Raw genomic sequence first — 22,354 nt, 5'->3', positions numbered from 1 at the left:
GCTATTGCTTTTGGTTGCCCATCATAATGGAATGATCCTATTACTGAAGATGCCATTCATTTTGGATGCATACATAGAGAAACCAAGTTAGAACTGATCCAAAAACTTCATCCATGCTAGTGAGCTTTTATAGTGTTGGAAGGTGCTATGCAGGCTTCTGGGAGAGAAGAGTTACTAATGGTATTACCCAGTGATGAACCCTGAATGCAATAACACCAACCTGCCACGGCAAATGTGCTCACTGGAGTAATAGCAGCATGAAAGATCCTTGCATAATCAACTATTTTCTGAGTGGATTTGAGGCCAGCCACTGTTACTGCAAACCCGATCAGAAGTCTATGGCTGTGGGAATCATACGTCCTAGAGGGGATCTACTATTACCAAGTGGACATGGCATCACACAGCCTTCTAAATATTAGTGTTTACACCCATAGTTCAGTGCTGCTCTCAATCTTGGTCAGCAGGAGTGCAAAAGCTCAGAACTGACCGAGTGCTGAGAATAAGTGACTGCTGCATGCTTAGTCACGCCAATGGGACACCTGTATCAACCCCGCAAGACTCAGGAAACATCACAGAGGAGAGGGCAGAAAGGAGTGAACACGTGGAAAGGCTGAGTAATTTGACCAGTGAATCTTGACCAGTAAATGTCAGACTCAAATACTGCTTCTGAACTATGCTAACCAAACCACTGAAATACTTTGTTCTGATAGTTTTCTTTCATTGTATGAAGAGTTGTCACAGTGCACTGCAAGACAAATACGCCCTGGGTATTCTGGGAGCTTCTAAGACAGGGTAGAAGAATCAAAGACAGGCTGAGCCTGAGATGAACCTTGGAAGCTGAGAAGCAGTAGCAGGAGGGGTATTCTAAAGAGAAGGCCGCATGTGTGCAGCAGAATAGAAAGGCAAGGGAGTGGGCAGATCTAAATCTTATGCAGTTTAATACACTAAAGGTGGGGACATGGGAAAGAGGCAAACCTGGAGAGCTGGAATGCATGGCTTATACAACAGGTGAAGGCGTCGTCAGTTGGAACAATACAAAAACTTGGAGGACCAGGGAAAGACATCCATTGGGAGAAGCTAGAACAATTAGGATATTAGCGTAATTAAACAGACACGAGCCCAGCAGGGACACAAGGGGAAACTAACAGCACTGTGGCTGGCTTAAACAAAATGAAATGAAAACAAAAAAACAGTTTCGGTTCCTTAAATAGTCACACAAAACGAAAGATGGCACCAACGACCAGTCTTGGTACCCTACATCATCACACAATACGAAGAATAGAACCAACGACCAGTCTCGGTTCCCTACGTCGTCACACAATATGAAAGATTGCACCAATGACCAGTCTCGGTTCCCTACGTCGTCACACAATATGAAAGATTGCACCAATGACCAGTCTCGGTTCCCTAAGTCATCACACAATACGAAGGGCAGCGCCAATGACCAGTCTCGGTTCTCTACATCATCACAATATGACAGATAGCGTCAATAACTACGACAGACCTCACCAATTCCCATTCTGAATTTTTCTCTTTCATTGTACCAAACTTGTATCCTTATGAACTTGCTCTGCAGGAATTTGCTCTATACTTTAAGGCATGTTCTCCAGACTTCAAACCACAGAGAGATTATATCACTAATCATTAAAGATCCATTAAGGATCAGGTGAAGGGAAAATTTTAAAAATTCTATTTCTATTTGTTATCTAAAAAATAAGAAATTAAGCTTTACTAAGATTAATGTGTAAACTCAATATTTGTATATAGTTTATAATTAAACATACTGGAAATGCGTACTTAGACATATTTATACAAATAAGGCAAAAACACACAATCACCACTACACTCTGCCCTCTATTTAGCAGCTCAGTACTACATTTTCAACTTTTTTTTTTTTTAGGTAGACAGTATCCATGATTTACAAAATGATGACACCCAAACTGAAAAGAGTATTAATTAAGTAAATCAGGGTGGAATTTGTTTTTTGATCTGCAAGTCATTTACAAATTTTAAGACAAGGTTTCTCCTCAGAGTTGACTTTTTGGGGTCAGTGTCTCAAGTCCCTTCAAGTGTCCTTTGTAGAAGAGAGTCTAAGTTAGCTTTGTGTATCTCTTTATGAATAACTTACTTTGTAAAGCCCATGAAAAACTCTACTTTCCGCTCTAAACCCACTATTCTAGACATGGAGTCACTGGCAAACCCCTAAGGCATAGCACTCATACCACAGGGGACAAACATGGAATAAACCATATTAACTGTGGACATTTGTATTTATCACATGAAACTTTGACACAGATTGTAGAACACTTTTCCAGGATGATCCTGTCACACTTCTCTACTGAAAGACCTTTACTCACTCTCCATCTTGCCCAAGCCTTTCTCAGACTGACTAAAGGACCACTCCACACAGTTACACAGAAGGATGGAGGATGCAGTTAGTAGTGCAGTGCTGGCCTGGCAGGCACAAGCCTGTGGATCTGTGCCCATCACCGCACACACAGACATTCATATCAGTATTAGCATTAGAAATACTAGTATCAATAGTAGTAGTCAAAGAGACCCCTCCAGCACTTTACAGAGAATTATTAGCTAGAAAGGATGGGCAAAGAAAAGGAGATGACTCATTTTAAATGTAAACTCTGATTGTTGGTAACTTCATCTGTAGCAGCTCTCAATCTGTTAATGAGAAGCATCTGAGTACACCCGACTACAACAGTTCACAGTAAGAGTGGGATGTGCCAGGGGTGCCAGGTGGGATGGCTTGCCTTATCTTGAGAGTTAGTTGTTCACGCCTAAAGCATCTTTTCAAAATACATTACCAGCTGTGACTCAAGAGAAGAAATGAAGTCCCCTCTATGGAAAATGTAATACTATGTATATGAATGCACATGAGATGTACAACACGGATCCGTTTACTGAGAATGAAGTCCCCTCTGTAGAAAATGTAATACTACGTATATGAATGCACATGAGATGTACAACACGGATCCGTTTACTGAGAATGAAGTCCCCTCTATAGAAAATGTAATACTATGTGTATGAATGCACATGAGATGTACAACACGGATCCGTTTACTGACAAGGTCCCTTCAAGTCTCTCACCAGTGTGTTCTTCCCGTTGGAGCTATTCCAGAGCCTCATTCGGTTATCTGTGCCAACAGTGAGCAGGTGAAGTCCATCACTTGTAAAACATAAGCCATTAACTTTCCCATTGTGAGCAGTGTTGGCTGCAACGAAAACACATTCAGTTTACCTTTTTCTGTGTTAAGCTTATTTGAAACACGTTAAAGAATAACTAATGAATTACTTAAAATAGAAGTTGAACATACTCAAAATTAACCAACCTTTAGGCTGTGTAAGTAAGATAAGCTACATTAAAAGAACCATGAATATAGAGGAAAAGGATAGGCAAAATACTTGCCAAGTATAATTTTTTCAGTACTATCTAATTCAATTAAATGCAAAGTTTAATGCCAAAACTTTAAACACTTTTCAACCCTTTTATATATTTCCCTCTAACCTAGAAATCATTTGACAAAGTATTAAAAATCTACAATGGTGGTGCATGCCTATAATCCCAGCATTTGGGAGACAGGAGGAGGAAGGAGGGCCATGTATTTTAGGTCAGCCTGGGTTCAGTCAAAGCACTATCAAGAGAGAAAAGAAATTAAAAAAAAGAAAGGAAAATATTAGTGTTTTCTATCAAGAGAAAGTTTAACAAGGGAAGGAAAACTGTTCCAGTCTTATAAAAACGTGTATCACTTTTACAATGGAAAAACAACAACAACCGAGAAGCTCTATCCCATTTCATCACACGGTCATCCTATAGATTTCTAGTCTAGAATGAGTGGACACCACTCCACAGCGATGCAATCCTTTATGAAAACACAGTTGGGCCGCAATGTCCCAGGGATCACACCTGACTTACACTCACCACAAACTGTAGTTTTTGTGGGGACATGAAAGCACAAAACATCACTATTTCTTTGTTCGACTGTAGCTTTCTGTGTAAAATCGAATTTACACAACTGGCCTTAAAGCAAAAATGTCTGCAAACCAAGTTGCACGAGAGTTTTTATGTTTGAAACTCTGGAGGCAAAAGAAGTCCACAGAGTTATTTGGATCTTAGGAGGAAGAAAACCACAGTTAAGTTTGACTTAGAAACTGACTCATGGTGAACGCCATTTACAAAAAGTAAAATAAAATTAATTTTTATTTTGTCAATATGTACTTATTATTTGATTTCTACTTATAAAAAGCCACCATAAAAACCATTACTGTATTTCTTTCTTTCTTTTTTATTTTTTTGTTGTTGTTTTTCGAGACAGGGTTTCTCTGTGTAGCTTTGCGCCTTTCCTGGAACTCGCTCTGTAGACCAGGCTGGCCTTGAACTCAGAGATCTGCCTGCCTATTCCTCCCTAGTGCTGGGATTAAAGGTGTGTGCCACCACCGCCTGGCTCCATGACTGTATTTCTATATGAATGTGGTCTTTGTTACCTGATTCAGCAGCTTGTGACTTCTTCCCATTATGCTGATCAAGAGTGAGCAAACATCCTGATGCTCTTCTCACATCCCATAATTTTACTCTACTGTCAGCACTGAGGAAAAAAAAAATAACTCTTATGTTGACATACGTAGCTAGGGTAATGACTCCACTCTTTACTTTGCCAGCATGAACACGGAGGTTTCACTCTACAGCACAACTATATTCCTACAATTGTACTGTATTCTTAATTTCACCAAATATTCAACATTCAAACTCAACAGTCCCCAAAAAATAGCAAAGAAAGGTAATTTTTCTTATCAGATCACAAGAACAAAATTCTGCTATCACACTAATTATGACATATTTTCTATTATTTCTCAAATGCTATCTAGACAATCATGTGGTTAAGGAATCTCGTCGTTTAAGCATTTATTTTGTATCAATTTGGGATATCTTGCTTTTTATATTAAAAGTTTGAAATAAGATACATAATGATTTATTATGTATCTTTTCATTTGCTTTTTGTGCTCAAATAAGTTTTTGGTAGAAAACTATATTTACTATTTTCTAGAAACTAGACATTTCACTATTTCAAGTGAAACAACAAAGGCAAAGACAGATTATGTATCAATTTCTCCTCTAAGAAATACCCAGTAATAATATGTGATCCCAATCTGATCCATTCATCCATCATGTCTTCTTAAGGACCTTAACAATACTCTTTAAAAACAGTATTTTACTTATTTACATGCATTTGTGTGCATGTGTGTGTGCATGCATGCATGCATGAGCTCACGCCAAAAGATCAAAGGACAACTTTCGTGAGCTGGTTCTCTCCTCCCACCACACAGGTTCTGGGGAATGTACTCAGGCTGGCAGCCTTGGCAGCAAGTGTCTAAGCCATCTTTCCAGTTCTAGACGTCTTTTGATAGTTACAATCTAGACATCGCTGTACCTCAGACATCACATACTTTTTACCTCTTCAAGTCATTGATCCCTCCTACAACGTGTGTGTGTGTGTGTGTGTGTGTGTGTGTGTGTGTGTGTGTGTGTGTGTGTGTGTGATTTTCTTTGATTTAGGAGGGCCTCCACAACTTCCATACGTTGAGGTACTTTTCTTTAGACACCCAAAATCACTGTCTGTGTCACGTGATGTTTAGATTTCCGTACCTTGGTAAAGCGGTAGTCTATTTCTTGAACTGAGCACAGTTGTCCAGCGGTCCTACGTACTTGTAGCCAATCCCTCTCGAAGAGCCTATCATTCTGTGTCTTTACTATCTCACCATCCAATGAACAGCCCCCACCTTCACACCCTTCAACCTGACAGAGGGCAAGCAGTCCTGCTCTCTTCCTGTACTAGTTCCCGAAGGTCTACTCTACTTTTTCTCCCTCCACTGAACAGCCCCCACCCTCACACTGTGGACCTCTTCCTGTACTAGTTACTGAAGGTCTACTCTACTAAGGCATTCCAGGATGTTCTGTAGGCACTGGTCTTTCTGACATCATGATCAACCTGTGTCTCTAGTACAATATTTGGAACAGGTAGTAGCCATTAAATACTAACAAACTGAATCAACAGATAGGTGGGTACTTGTTTTAGAGCGAAAATGTTGAGTTAAAGAAACTAAAAACTGCCACCTTAAGTGAGTAGTGTTACACCTCCATGTAGGAAATAACAAGTGTCACTAGCGGCACACATAGCTGCATCTGGCTTTTCGGGGACCTGCACTCAGGCCCTCCCACTGGTGCTGCAGGCTTTACCTGGGGACCATCTACCCAGGGCCCTCCTTTGCATGATCATCCATCTTGAAGGCTTTCACCTTTTAGAACAAAGAGAAAGCAGGAGACCCTCTGTAGTTACATAAAAATCAGCTAGCACTGATTTATGTCCCAGAGCGGGGGATATGGAAACGAGCCAGTCCTACCTCACCTGATAGGCTCAAAGCTCAGTCGAGAGCAGTGGGTGACAAGCACAGTGGAAGGCGACTGAGGGAGACACCCAGTGTCAAACCCTGGCTTACACACACATGCATGTGCACGTGCACACATAGCACACACACAAAAGATGCAAAGGAAATTTTCTTTGCTGATATAAACTGAAATTTGTTACTCAATATTTCATTTCCAGGTACTAACAACTATGTACAACAAAATGTGTATCTTAGGAAAATGCAACCTTTCAAAATGCTTCTAATTATTAATATTAACAATAAAACCAAGTATACTGCACTTTACCTGGCTGTTGCTAAGATATAGTCATGGCGTGGTGACCAGGAAACTGCCAATATTTCCTGTCTGTGACCTGTAAATACAAGTGTATAAAATGTCTTATAAAATATTTTAAAAAACCAAGCAAACAAAATGTTAGGCACCAATAATTCTGCCTAACTCACAAAACAGCAAGCATGAACAGCAGTGAAGATATGATCGCTTCTTAAGCTTGCAGTGTCTACGTTTAAATCCTAATGTGAGACTAGTGGGAGGTTTCAAACCCAGGACCTGTTAATATAAAAGGAATGGCTTCTGCTTTGGAAAAAATACAATTATTAATTTGTATCAATCAGTCCACACAAACGAGGCATCTATCTCTATAATAGAAATGCATGGCAATAAAACATAACCATTTTAAAGAAATAAAATATTTTATAACTTCTTATAAAGTTACAAAAGAAAAAACTTGATTGAAAAAAGCATTTTAACAGTTTTGTTCCTAGAAAACACAGATGATAAATACATAGAATAGTTTTACCTAATGGAACTATTCAAACCAGACATTTTCATCTGGCTAGCTTTTTAATCAACAGAGATTATTAATAATAATGTCATTTCTACCCACTGGGCTGGAGAATTGGCTCAGTGGTTAAGAGCCTTGTTGCTTTTGCAGTGAACTGGGGTTTGTTCCCAGCAACCACAAGGCAGCTCAAAACTAACTTCAGTTCCAGGGAAACTGATGCCCTCTTCTGACCTCCAAGGGCACCAGGCACACAAGTGCTGTACATACATACACGCAGGGAAAACACTCATACACATGAAATAATAAAATAAACTAAAAAAAAGGGCTACCCATTCCATCAAGTTTTTCTGGTATATTTATTATGTTCTCAGAGATTGATAAATAATGTGTACTTCTGAATTATATTCCAATATTTCATTGTTTAGAGTTAGGTGATCTATATGGCTACAAATTAATAAAATTATTTATATTAACATAGTTTCTGCAAAGTATTGTTTCATGACTTTTTCTAAAATATTTGTACTGAGGAGAAAAGACTTTTAAATATTAAGAACAAAGCTTCCTCATTAGCCACATTATCAAACGGTAGACACAAGACACATCTAATGACGTATGTTTCATTACTCATTTATTTTAAAGGTAGGAACAGCTGAAGGCTTGGAGCTGGATTTTCTATTTCCCATATCCCGAGTTTCCCTTACAGTCATTGTTCATAGAAATGTCTCAATAGTTCAGTCTGACAAGAATAATGCACAGAAGGACTTTTATTTCTCTGTTGACTTAACAACTAGCACAAAATGCATCAGTCACATTGACAAAGAACACATTGTTAGTAGCGTTTCTCTTTACTGAATAGTTTACTCAAAGTAATAGTTGTTCCAAATTAAAAAAAAAAAAAATACCCTGTAGAATGTGAGAACAGGATCCAGACTTTAAGTCACAAAGTTGTACCTTGGGTCCTCTAGTACCAACTGTTAAAGAGAAAAAGGAAAAGATTTTATATAATATTTATTTTAAATTATAAGATCCCATCAAATTACCATTGAGAATCACAACATTCCCACTGTATCTACACAGAAATATAAACTGTATGTCACAATACATTTACAAACATCTAAACCATCTTGAACATTTATGACTAGAGAAGTGTTCCTGTGTTAGCACTTTATTCTCGAGAACTGTGTGTTCCACAGCCTACTCTCATTCCAACAGCTACAGATCTGCATAGGCTGTCGGGCTAGTTCAGAGACAGCTGAGAGGTAACCACGGGAACACATCACAGGAAGTCTCTAGCAGCACTTGAGTGTGTGTATAGCTCTTTGTCACTTTACCACATGAAATCACTCAATTTCAGCAGTTGTTTTCCCTAGCTAAGACTATTGCTGTCCCTCCAGCTCTTAGAAACAGCTTCGTAGATGAACAGATCTTGAAAACCCCTAAGTGTCTAGCTGTTACAGATGGAACAACTGATTGATGTTCAGCTGTGAGGAAACTCATGCAGTACCCAGGAATAACCAAGTCCTGGGGACCAGATACCCAATAGGAGGTTAACATTTTCTTTCTTCTTTATGCATTAATTTTTTGTTGTTACAGGATTCATATAAATGCCTATTTGCTTTCAATCACAATCTTAAAAAGAAAGTTTTCCTTTTATTGTGCTGAACTGGAAAAGTTATAAATTAACAAAACGACATTTCCTTTGTGTGTGTGTGATCGGTCAGAGTGTGCTGAGGTTAGAGCACAAGCTGCTGTAGTCACCTCTGCCCTACCACGTGGGCTCCAAGGATCAAATGCTAGGTATCAGGTGTGGCAGCGGACAGCCCTACCCATTGAGCTACTTCACCAGTCCAAGTTGCCGTATCTGGTTCACATAAAATACTTTTAAAGTTTAGTGCCTCAAAAGACCTCCTCAGGGAACAGACACAAGCTGAGGAAAAAGAAAAGAAGAGAGACTTGGTATTCTCAGTTTTTGAATCCTAGGTAATAGCATGTGCTGGACTTACACTAACTAGTTTATAATGTTTAAAATAATCTTTCCCTGGGTTAAAGTTTTTAACTAACTAACCCTAAAATGGGAGTTTCCTATATGCTAAAAGGCAAAAGGATGTGTACGCACCTGCTATCAGACAGTGCTTGGTGGCTGCTGGTGACATATGATGACTATAAACTGTTTCCTCAAAATTATACACATCTGCAGCCTGTTCAACAAGAGTTGTTAAAAATGTGTAAAATCGAAGCAACAAATTCTTTCCCACATTTTAAACATATTTTTAATTGACTGTTAGTAATTTATGAACTAAAACACAACAGATCCCAGAAATTAAGGAAAGACAAGCCTCACCACCCCTCTCCAATAGGCTAGCATCTCCGTCGACAATTTAGCTAGCTAGCAACCTGCCTCTCCGAGCCACATGGCCTCAGTTTCCAGGATGCTACTCACATTCCTTTGGAAGGATAAATTGCAGTTATCTGTAACCATAGCATCTATCCTTTTGGCTTTCTTCACCAATTACTCTAGGGCTCTTAAACAAGCCCCAGAGTCCCTAGCATTCTTTCCTGCTCACTTTTTTCCTAGTTGCATTCACTACAACCAGGCTTTAGTAAGGACTGCCAGCCTACCTTGTACCATTTCTCTAAACTAGTTGACTGCAATATCCTGTAGCATTTCAACTTCCTCCTTGTCCACAAACATCTCTACACATTCACAACAGGTGATTCGATCTTTTAGTTCAGAGAAAATGAAAGCCACTGAATCAGAAATCTCCCAGTCTCTCAGCCAGCCAGTCACTTTTGCTTAAGCTTTTTCCCTTTTAGTGGAAACAGTCCTTCTCCCATTTCACAAGCTAATCTCTCTGCTGCACTCAGACCCCTCAACACCGTGGCAACCTCAGTCTGAGGTTAGCTATGATTATCTCTACGGGGCCATTCCCAGCAGCACTGAAAGTCAAATCCCCTTCATCTTAATATCCCTCAGGACAAAATAAACAAAGCTTATTTCACCCTACACTACCCCTCAATTTTCTTTCCTACTCTTCCCATCAATTTTTGCAATCTTTAATCACTTTCCATTTCTTTTTTAAAACTAATTTATTTAATTTTATGTGCTATGGTGATATTTTATTTGTGCTGAAATGTGATTTTATTTGTATGTTAATAAAGTTGCCTGGAGATCAGAGCTAAGAGTAAGCCATTTAGCAGAAGTCCCGCGTTGGTGGCACACGCCCTTAATCCGATCACATGGCAGGCAGAATCTCTGTGTGTTCAAGGACACAGTCAAGTGGTGACCCGAACCTTTAATCTCAGTACGAACCATAGAGACCTGGAGGTCTGTATAGACAGGCAGTGACGAGGAAGTCATGTGGTTGGGTTTAGAACCAATGAGAAGGCAGCAAAAGACAAGACACAGGAAGGAGGTCTTTCTCTCAGGGGAAGGACCTCAGTAAGTGGTAAGATAAGGTGGTCTCAGCTCTTGGCTACTGCTCGATCTCTGGGCTTTCAACTCTTTATTTGGCTCTGTGTTTCTTATTTAATAAGACTGTTTAGAATTACATCTACAATGTGCACTGGTGTTTTGCCTGCGTTCTCTTCTGTGTGAGGGTGTCAGATCCCCTGGAAGTGAAATTACAGACAGTAGTGAGCTGCCATGTGGGTGCTGGGAACTGAACCCAGGTCCTCTGGAAGAGCAGCCAGTGCTCTTATCAGCGGAGTCATTTCTCCAGGCCACACTTACCATTTAACTCACTGCAATCTTAGTTCTGTCTCACTTTCCTTGTTTCTTTTTAATTACCACTGATAGCCTCGTTACTCTATTTGGTGTGCCAGCTTCCTCAACACAGCCGTTCACCCCACTGTCCTTAAAACAGTCTTTTCCCCTGGCTTCCAGTTTCGAGATGTACGGATGTGCCCCTCACTCTCTGGCTACTCCTTTTCACTATTTTTGCAGGGTTTGTTGCCTCTTCTTCTGTCCTATTAACCCTGGTCACCTTCAGGGTCTGTTCTATGCAAGTTTTTTCTCTTCAACTGAATGTTACTGACTCACAAGTCTCTATTTTCAGCGTTGACCTCACTCCCACATCAGATACAAATAGATCAATTCCCTGACTATCTCCAGAAGGATTTCCTGCAAACCCCTCGAACATCCCATAATTTACCCAATTCCCATTCCAGAACCTGGGACCCACCCTTGTGTGTGTGTGTGTGTGTGTGTGTGTGTGTGTGTGTGTGTGTTTGTTGTTGCTGCTCTGAGACTGGGTCTTGCTCTTTCTTCCAGGACTCACAAGCTAGTCCATGCTGGTTTCAAACCCATGATTCTCCTGCCTTAGCCTCCCAAATGCCAGAATTATAGGCATATACCACATGAGCAGCTGCTGCTCTGTCTCTTAAAAGCTTCCAGTGCCTGCCTTCTCAGGCTCCTGCTGTACATAAAAACACAAGAGTGAAGCATTTGTAAAGTCAAATTTACTTTTACAAACCTTTCTTTTCTCTGAGAACCAGTCTATCAGGGTCTAGATTCCTAGGTTTTCAAAACCTTTAAACAGACCTTTGCTGGTTTTGTCAATGGAGGATTGGTTTAGCTACAAGGTACCCCACTGTGGTCAAAACAGGAAGTTTATGACATTTAATCTTTACCATATATGTTGCATTCCGGTTTTTTTGTTTGTTTGCTTTGTTTTTTGAGACAGTCTTGCTATATAGCCATGGCTAGCACAGAACTTAATATCTAGACCAGGAAATGCTAACTCTAAAGAGATGTCACATTTCTATAAAGAGGTTTTACACATGGGTACATATAAAGCTGAGGAGGAGGAGTACTATAAACTATATTTTACTAATTATATAATTCTCATCTCTACTATTTTTACTAAGCGATATTATAAAAACTTCCTTTTCCTGCAAGTTTGTAATCAAGAGGGGAAAAGTCTAATTCTCTTCTTTAGCTCAAGGTTTTCAAATAAGAAGGGCATTTGCAAAGGTTTTGAATGCTGATTACATGCTAGGCCTTGTGCTGGGTATTTTATGTATGTTGGCTCATTTAACCCTCAAAACCATTCTAGAAGGCGCCATCTTGGCCCTTGTCTGCAGACGAGGGAACAGAGATGCATTTGCCCACTGTCAGAATGTTAACCAGCAGGAGTTAGTTAATCAGGACATAAGCCCAACCACCTAGCTCTCCTTAACTACACTGCTTTCACATCTGACACACACAACACCTTAGCAAGAAACCACACCAGTATCGGTGAGGATTTCATTTTCCATTACTGTACACAGCAATTTGGAAAGGTTTTTACTGTACTTACCTGCAATGTATTCGTATCCCACACTTTCAGAGTTTTATCGAATGAGCTGGATGTGAATATGCCTGTATCATGGGGATACCACTGAACCGTTTCCACGCTGTATTTGTGAACGTCGGGATGGCTTCTACAAAACAGTGATTGGTATTTAGAGACTGCCGACTTGAGTGAGTTTCACATGTATTACTATGAAAAAGTAGCAGACGTGGGCAGGAAGATACAGATCGCTACACTTACATCACACCCCCGTTCAGAAGGGGAGAGAGAATGTCTAAGCATCTCCAGGTTAAGTTCCCACAGTGAGATGTTGGGGCCTTGCCTTCTCCTAAGGCTCATCATGTGGGCTATCGGGTATCACTCACTCCTGTATTGTACAGTGTGTGTGTGTGGGGGGGTTGGCCAACTACAGTGGACTTCTTTCACCTTGCAGGTGGCAGTGGTTTTCCTTACTAGAAGACCTACATCTTTGGCAACTCTTTTCTCACCTATCATTATTAGAACTATGGAATGCTTCACACACTGCCATGGGAATCCACACAATACTGCTTACCAAGAAACTTATTCTGGGACAAAAGAATGCAATTGGTGGGTGTCAATGGGATCTGCTAGTTTCACGTAATTTATCATGCAGTTACATATATCATCTTGTGAAAGGCTGTCCTGCTTACAAAGACAGGGTGTATTCTCTGAACCAGTCATCAACACAGTATGTATGCCACCTTACTTTCCTCAATCTCAAATAAACTGGCATTGAGATACTTTTGAGATAATGAAGGAAATCTGAACACTAGATGTTTGATTCCAGGGATTACTGTATATGTGAGATAGTGGTACTAGGGTTACATTTACCAAAAAAGTCTTCACTTCAGTGACACAAACAAGTAATTATGGATGCAATAATCTTATTTGGGATTTACTTAAAAATAATCCTGAAACTGGCCGGGCAGTGGTGGCACATGCCTTTAATCCCAGCACTTGGGAGGCAAGAGGCAGGCAGATCTCTGTGAGTTCAAGGCCAGTCTGGGCTACAGAGTGAGTCCCAGGATAGGCTCCAAAGCTATACAGAGAAAACCACTCTCAAAAAAACAAAACAAAACAACAAAAACAAACAAACAAATAAAAACCCTGAAACTGGATGAGTATGTGGTGGATATGAAACAAACTGCTTGTGATTGACAGTTGTGAAGGTCGGGTGATGAGTAAATAGGTCATTATACTGCTTGCTATATTTGTACATGGGAGAAATTTCCAATAATAAACCAAAAAACTTTATAGAACATTATGTAACTCTGTGCAAACAGGATCACTATGGGCTCTAATTCCCAAGAATGAAGGTCTAAGTCTCAATACTAGGTCAAGGACCCTGAGCATCTGTACTGCTGAACAGAGGCAAGGTCCTGAAGGCCTGCTTTGGCCTTGAGACAGATGTACATAATACACAGTCTGTAGTGACTACCCAAGTTTCTGTATTTGTGTGCATGTGTATGTGTATTAACTAACTTTACCGCTTTCTCCATCATTTTTGTATGGGTTAACTGTATACTTGAGCCTACAATTTTATAATTCTGATATTGTAGATACAACATTAGGTTATGTCAGGACTGCATTTTTAAAGGCTATGAGGGAGGCATATACAGATGTTGGACAGGCAAATGTGTGGATGGCAGTACACAGGAGCCTTTCCTTCTTTTTCTGCTAAGGATTCAAACTTCTCCTAGTTACAGGGAACCTATGTTTTGCTGAGAGCAAGTACCTACTTTCTGCTATAGAAATCGAGGGACTCTATACATTGTCTTTTCCTGTTCCTTGGCATCAAGGGCAAAGCTGTGTGCTAAGCTTTATTGATCTGTTTGGAGCTCTGAATCTCCAGGTCTGGATGGAAATCCCCCCGAGTAAAGACAGCAACTAGTCAGGGCTGTAGAACTGGGCCTATGTTGGTCGGTCACATGTACCAAAGTTCAAAGGGAATTACTTCTGTAGTGTGACCTTGGCTGTGTTCCCTGATTTAGCCTTTCTTTCTTTCTTTCTTTCTCTCTTTCTCTTTTCTTTCTTTCTTTCTTTCTTTCTTTCTTTCTTTCTTTCTTTCTTTCTTTCTTTCTTTCTTTCTTTCTTTCAGTAAGTTTGGTTCTCTACTTTTCTCCACAATTTCATGAGATACAATCGTCATTCCAATAAGTCTCTATTTAAAATAAGCAGAATAAACTTTGATATGCTCTAAGAATCTTGATTTCAATATAGACTTTCTGATGAGTTGTTTTAAATAAAACCAGTCCTTATTGTAGAAATACAAACAAAAGCTCATTTATATTTTAATTTAAATTTTAAAACAGGACACAAAGTTGTATCACTCTCTTATATATAATGTCATTCTTGTGTACAATTAGTAAGAATTTTGGTGGTAGACTCTTTTTAATGCTGAAGAACAAACAAATTAAGTATACCAACAATAAATATTACAAAGTGGCCTAAGCCAAAATACTAATAATAAATTTTCTGAAATTATTTTTTAAAATGATATTATAAAATAACCATTTTGAAATGCAAAGTCATAGAGTTTGAACTTAGGAATAAAAGTCAGAAACACTAGATATTTACTTATATTACACACTAAAAAACCTATCAAATCACATTTCTTCATAGAGTAACATTATATAGGACATATATACATATATGTCAAATACATAAAATCTATCTATTTCACTATTTAATAAACTTAATGTGTTAAATTTTAACCTCAGATAACATTAGATTTTAAAAATATTAAATTAAAATTAACTATTAAATTAAAGCCAGGTGGTGGTGGCACACACCTTTAATCCCAGCACTCAGGAGGCAGAAGCAGGCAGATCTCTGAGTTCCAGGCCAGCACTTTAGAATTTATCTTTTTCTTTTGATTAAGGTTGAAGGAAGTGTGTTAATGGCTCAAGCCTCTTAAAAAGCAGGTCCCATACCATGCTACCACTCAGGGAGGCTCTAGGATATCGTTACTAATCTTGGTTGCCCATCACTGACTAGACAGTAAGACAGTATTGCTGAAGAACAATATACCTTGGTTGTAGGACATGGAGAAATCAAGCTGGAACTGACCCGCAACCCTCCTCCCAGCTGGCTAGCTTTCATAGTGTGGGGAGGTGTTATGCAGGCCACTAGGAGAGAAGACTCATCAACGATACTACCCAGAAATGGACCCTGAATCCTACAATACCAACCTGCCAGGCAAGGTGGTGAATGAACAATGTTTTTGGATTTGAGGTCTGTTCCACAGAAAGGAGTTTGTGCCTGGTACTGTAAACTTGGTCAAAAGCCCATGCTAGGGAGTTCACAGGCTCTGCAGCAACTTACCAACTGCTGTTGTTTGTTAAATGGACCTGGTGTTAACTGCCTATTCTCTCCTACCCTGTGGGTGTCAGGGGCAGAACTAAGGTCATCAAGTAGAGTGACAAATGCCTTTACCCAATGAGCCACCTAGCTGACCCCTAACTTTTTCTTTAGCTGTATTCCTTTCCATTTACACAGTAGTTTTTACAGCTTTCAACACACTTTAAAAATAATTATTACAGAAACTTGGTAAGAATGATGGAGCAAATAAAATTACCTCTAAAACAAAACAAGCTGAGTCTCAGAGAGATTTTCCAAAAACACATGTTTCTAAAATGAATCAGCAATTATAAATCTCAGGGACACCATGACCTAGGGGCCTTCCCAGTGCTTTGGGAACACCAACAGCAGGGTGGCTGCTGAGCTCTGCGAGCGAGCTGATCCCTGCGAGAGCACACCTTGGCAGCTAGTCTCTAAGGCAAAGTTGACTTAAGAACAGATCAGAGAGATGGCAAAAAAGCTTTAAATGACCCGCACAAAAAAATTATCAAATAGCCAGGAAAGTCAGGACAAACAGGTATATTTTTAAGTTGAGATTTTTTCTTTAATTTTTTGAGACAGTTTCGCTGTCCAGCCTTGGGGCTGTTCTGGAATCCTCTCTCTAGACCAGGCTGGCCACGAACTCAGAGATCTGCCTGCTTCTGCCTCCTTAGCGCTGGGATTAAAGGCGTGCGCCATCACTGCCTGGTTCAAGTTGAGCATTTCATTTTTGAGTGAGTAGACAGACAAGAAAGATAGGTGCGAGGTGTGCATGCGTGCGTGCAAGCGTGTGTGTGTGTGCGCGCACGTGTGAGTGTGTGCGTGTGTGTGCGTGTGAATGTGTGTGTGTATGTGTCTGGTGGGAGGACTGCCTGTACATTTATTACACCTGTTTTTAATCTGTTCCCCATTAACATGAGTTGAAAACTTAGTTTGCATTTATAATTAGCTGAAAGATTCATAAATGAACGTTATACTAAGGGGTATTAAAAAACATAGCTACTGAGGTATACTCTGTAGGTACAGAACAAAAAAGACACAATTTTTTTAAAATTTCATTTGAAAGCTCATACAAAAACTGTCTGGAGGAAATCACATGACAAAAAACATCTACTGAATTTTGTTTTCAAGAAAGCATCAAGGGATATCACTGTCAACTGAAAAATTTGCTTATGCCATGCATATGCCTGCTGTTTTCATTTCTGCACTTGATGCAAACATACTGAACTGTTTACATAGTCACGAGTTACACTTTCAAATACACACCTGCCAACGGTACACACTGCTTTACATGTGTAATAGGGCTGTCTGCTGCCGTTCTCAAGGTCATAGAGTGCAATCACACCATCTGAGCCACCCGAGAGCATGCTGACAACAAGAGAGTCACATGATCAATGCAGGAAGTCCACCTGCTGATGGCCATTTCCTATCTGCGAATGCTGACCTACATATACCCTTAAGTATTGAGATAACAAGTACAGTGAATCCTAGCAGACTTCAATAAGCTGGAATTTCTTAACATTTACAAAAGCACAAACACAGAAGAACTCAATCTTCGATCATTTCAAGTTTATCTCCACAACTGCAAAAAAGGAAAGGTGATAGAAATAACAGAGCAAAGGCATTTACTTAAGAAAGTAAAACACTACAATATCATTTTACATGTCGTCTGAAATCTGACCTAAATGAAAACAGAATTAGCCGTTTACTGACATTAGCTATGTTTACTGACATTAGCTATCTGTTACATCACCTACTCAACCTTTCCACATTTGTGAGAACAGTAATAACCAAGTGGGGGAGGGGCATTTTCACCTAAATGACAAAGCTGCTGTGACAGCAAATGGAAGCTGTCTTCCTTATTCAATTCATTTGTCCTACAATGCATAAGTCACTCTGCTAATGAACTGCGAACAACCCAGGCACGCCCCCTGACCACCTGGAAGGTTAGTCTAGCAGAAGAGACCTTGTGTCTACCTCACAAACTGTAAGTTGTAATTGGGACCGCTGTGACAATAAGCTCCTTTTATTTTAGCTTGAAGCTTCAAGGGTGGCATCCTCGGTTACACAGTATTTAAACTGGTACTTGAAGGTGGAAGAGAAAGCAGCCAGCGAGGTGTGTGAAAGTCACAATCTAAACTCAGTCTAGTGACTGAGGAAGAAATATATTGCTGAAGTATGGAAGGGAGAAGGCAGAGAGATGAGAGGTCTAAGACCCATACACTGTCTTACATTTTTTGTTTGTTTTTGTTTTATTCTGTGTAGCCCTGGCTTTCTTGGAACTCTGTAGCCCAGGTTGGCCCAGAACTCACAGAGATCCGCCTGCCTCTGCCTCCAGTGCCGGGTTTAAAGGCGTGCACCACCACCACTCCCAGCTACTCAGTCTTACTTTTTTTTTTTTCTTTTTTTCAAGACAGGGTTTCTCTGTGTAGCTTTGCGCCTTTCCTGGAACTCACTTGGTAGACCAGGCTGGCCTCGAACTCACAGAGATCCACCTGCCTCTGCCTCCCGAGTGCTGGGATTAAAGGCGTGCGCCACCACCGCCCGGCCAGTCTTACTTTTAATAGCAAAGGGTGCTAAAAGGAAAGCGCTGTTCTTCAAACTCATTTATTACACTGGTAGAGACGGTAAATTATTTGAGTAAAAAGTTTTGTAAAATGATTTCTAAATAGTTAAAGTAACATGTAAGTACATATTTGACAACAGAAAGTTCTTTATATTAATTTAACTAACTTGCAGAATTAACTTGTAGAATATTCTTGGTACTTCACATACTTTACCTAGGACCCTTGAATCTGCCTAAGATTGCTACTAGCTTGTTTACTAGCTACTGCTACTAGACTGTTGGCTTTCCAATTATGATTTTGTTTTATTTATTCACATTATCTGAAAAAACAACTTTGAATTTGAAGCTGTAACATTTAACTGACTTCCCTGGCAGCCATATTTTCAGTTTAGAAACTAATAGGTGGTGAGTAGCACAGTGACTTCAGAACAAAGCCGACAGAAGGAGGACTCTGACTTTTCCGTATACTGGAACACAAACTACTTCACGTCAATATTTTCACTGTTTCCATCTTTTCACCTCATTCAGGGTACCATTCCTTTCTATTTTTTACAAGATGAAAATCTCTTTGAACAATGATCTCTTTTGGATCAAATTTAACTTTAAAGACATTCTGCATTTTATTTCACCATTACACAAAATAAAAACAGGTGCACATCATCAAGGGCTCTTCAGAAAGTCCACACATAGGACCTTTCCGAACCACAACCCTCTTCTTTTCCTTCAGTTACTCACTACTGCAACTTTTACAAGAATCGCCGACTTTCTTTTCTGAATACTGCATAATTCATCACTCGGAAGTACATCGTGACTAAAGGGCTTTGGATTGTTTTAAATGGACACAGACCTTCGCCCACCTTTGGGCTTCTTTGCTCCCTGACTGTTCCATCGCCTGTGATTCATCTATGCTAATACCCAGGTCATTTGTTCTGCAATCTCCAGCTTAAAGTTCCAGACTGAATTAAAATAATGTTAACTTACAATTGGTTTCTTTATTGTGATGTGATACCAACAGACAAACCAATACCTAGATCCACAAAGTCATACATTTACTTTCTAGAATTACTGGTCATCATCAACCTTTATATTTCTGTCCTTCTGATTATTCTGGCTATCTGACTTCAATTCAGTAAAATGCCAAAGAAGGGCAATTAGTACAGCACTCCAGAATCCTGTATGCTACTGACAAACGTCTGCCTTTTGGCCTTGAAAATCACTTGAGTAGATGTCAAAGGTTTAATTCTCAGAGTATTTTAGATTAAAAAAAAAGTCTTCCTTTGGGCAAAAAGTCAAAGTTCGGTGACAGTGTGACCCTTTCCCTTATACACAGTGACAGTGTGATCCTTTCCCTTATACACAGTGAGTGTGACCCTCTCCCTTATACACAGTGACAGTGTGATCCTCTCTTAAACAGTGACAGTGTGATCCTTTCCCTTATACACAGGGACAGTGTGACCCTCTCTTATACATAGTGACGGTGTGATCCTTTCCCTTATGCACAGTGAGTGTGACCCCTCTCTCTTATACACAGTGACAGTGTGATCCTTTCCCTTATACACAGTGACAGTGTGACCCTTTCCCTTATACACAGTGACGGTGTGACCCTCTCCCTTATACATAGTGATAGTGTGATCCTTTCCCTTATACACAGTGACAGTGTGACCCTTTCCCTTATACACAGTGACAGTGTGATCCTCTCCCTTATACACAGTGACAGTGTGATTCTTTCCCTTATACACAGGGACAGTGTGACCCTTTCCCTTATACACAGTGATGGTGGGATCCTCTCCCTTATACATAGTGATAGTGTGATCCTTTCCCTTATACACAGTGACAGTGTGACCCTATCCCTTATACACAGGGACAGTGTGACCCTCTCCCTTATACACAGTGACAGTGTGATCCTTTCCCTTATACACAGGGACAGTGTGATCCTTTCCCTTATACACAGTGATGGTGTGATCCTCTCCCTTATACACAGTGACAGTGTGACCCTCTCTCTTATACACAGTGACAGTGTGATCCTCTCTTATACACAGTGACAGTGTGATCCTCTCCCTTATACACAATGACAATGTGACCCTTTCCCTTATACACAGTGACAGTGTGATCCTCTCCCTTATACACAGGGACAGTGTGACCCTTTCCCTTATACACAGTGACAGTGTGATCCTTTCCCTTATACACAGGGACATTGTGATCCTTTCCCTTATACACAGGGACAGTGTGACCCTTTCCCTTATACACAGTTGTAGATCTGTAGACCAGGCTGGCCTCAAACTCACAGAGATCCACCTGCCTCTGACTGCCCAGTGCTGGGATTTAAGGCTGTTGCCACCATGCCTGGCTCTAGTTGTAGATTTTACTCCAAGCAGACAGTTTTATTTTATTATAGTTTCATATTTATTCTGCTTGCTTGCGCTGGTCTTCTCTGTGGATTCCTGTCATGTGCAGTCTGGGTCTTCTTGGTCTTTATTCTGTTTGTCTGACTACTTTCAAATCTATTCTTCTTTTCCCTTTTGGATAGGTGCTGGAATTGAACCTACAGCCTCACACATGAGGGGCAAGCACTCCACCACTGAGCTACAGCCCAGTCCTTGTTTCCTTCCTTTCTGATCTTAAGTTCCCACTGCTCTTCGTCTTCCATTTCTAAGGAATGTATTGATTTGCTTGTGTTCTTTATACTTTGGTTCATTTCTGAAATATTTTTCTTTTATTTCTAATTTTTCCTGGGTTTGATAACCTCATTTCTGAGATCAGTTTGAATTTACATTATTCTTTCATGGATTCAACCTTTTAAAATTGTTTTGGGGTTACGCTAGAGATGAATCAGTTGGTAAAGTGTCTGCCACACAAACATGATGACCTAAGTTCAGAGGCCTCAGGAGCTGCACACACACACACACACACACACACACACACACACACACACACACACACACAGAGTAACATATGAATGCATACACATGTGCATGCATGTGCGCGCGCACACACACGTGCACACACACACACACACACAGAGGATAAAAACTTACTTTTTGCTCATTTTGAGATATTAGATTAGCAGTCTCACATGTTATGGCATAACCTGTCTGACATGGAGTCACTATCTGTAGTGGCAGTCAGTTCTCCTTATTCTCTTAGCTCTTATATCTCATCTCTTATTTTTGCATATTTTCCCTACTCTTTCAGAAGTTAGAATTTAGATTTAGAATTTGGATTTTTGAATCTGGATTTAGAATAACATTTAAACTTTTATCTTCAAAAAAATCCTCCTTCTAAAATATATTTTCTTTCCTTTTGATAAGATACTTAAAAACAGAAGCCTCTAATTAGAGATTTTCTGGTTCCGTTCATGTCCTAAACTCACATCTGGGATGTCTTTTCCTCTTGTGTCTATCATGCAGACTGCTCAAGTTGGACTCTATTCTTCAGTGTGGGGCTGTTCTGCAGGGAGCTCTGACCTATTAGCTCCTAGGAGTGATTACAGGGGCCACATTGAGCTCCTTCCAGCCTCAGGTGGGCCCTTAACTCACCTGTAACTGAGGTGTGACATGCTGTCTGGGGTCATCTGCTGTAATCAGACTGGCCTGCTAAGCTTTTAGCTGCCCCACTGGTATTTGTGGATGATCAGCCAGATCAGATACCCCATCACTTTTTGATAGCTCCCCTTCCTCCACGTGTAAATGCTGACAGCACACACATCTTGGAGTTTCCAGGGTTTGTTTCCACTTACTCATGGTTTGTGATTTGTGTGGATTCTTTATGACCCGATGACCCTGAAGGTCTGATCGTCCTGCCTTCATCTCCTGAGAGCTGGGATTATAGGTGTTTGTCACCATCCCAGTCTTTGTGCCAAACCCAGGACTATGTGCATGCTAGGCAAGCACTGTACCAACTGAGCTACGTACGTCCTC

At 40.1% G+C, this 22,354-nt stretch overlaps 1 protein-coding gene across 2 annotated transcripts in view; it reads right to left on the bottom strand.

Annotated features, from left to right (window-relative positions):
- Ercc8 (ERCC excision repair 8, CSA ubiquitin ligase complex subunit) overlaps positions 1–22,354 on the bottom strand; it is a 40,683-nt gene that overhangs the window by 12,026 nt on the left and 6,303 nt on the right. Inside the window, exons 3-9 of one of the 2 annotated variants that reach the window (XM_052743254.1) lie at positions 17,138–17,239; positions 12,518–12,641; positions 9,337–9,418; positions 8,123–8,191; positions 6,722–6,788; positions 4,498–4,598; positions 3,103–3,227 (exon numbers count right to left, since the gene is read on the bottom strand). In XM_052743254.1, the coding sequence (XP_052599214.1) occupies positions 3,103–3,227; positions 4,498–4,598; positions 6,722–6,788; positions 8,123–8,191; positions 9,337–9,418; positions 12,518–12,641; positions 17,138–17,239 (670 nt within the window). The remainder of the gene's footprint in view (positions 1–3,102; positions 3,228–4,497; positions 4,599–6,721; positions 6,789–8,122; positions 8,192–9,336; positions 9,419–12,517; positions 12,642–17,137; positions 17,240–22,354) is intronic. The other variant, XM_052743255.1, reaches the window with a different exon arrangement.

Source organism: Peromyscus californicus, unplaced genomic scaffold (assembly GCF_007827085.1).
Source record: "Peromyscus californicus insignis strain IS unplaced genomic scaffold, ASM782708v3 Scaffold_18__1_contigs__length_77618521, whole genome shotgun sequence".
In the NCBI taxonomy this organism is placed as follows: Eukaryota; Metazoa; Chordata; class Mammalia; order Rodentia; family Cricetidae; genus Peromyscus; species Peromyscus californicus.
Note: the sequence above shows the minus strand (reverse complement) of the source record. Positions and strands in the feature narration are given on the sequence as shown.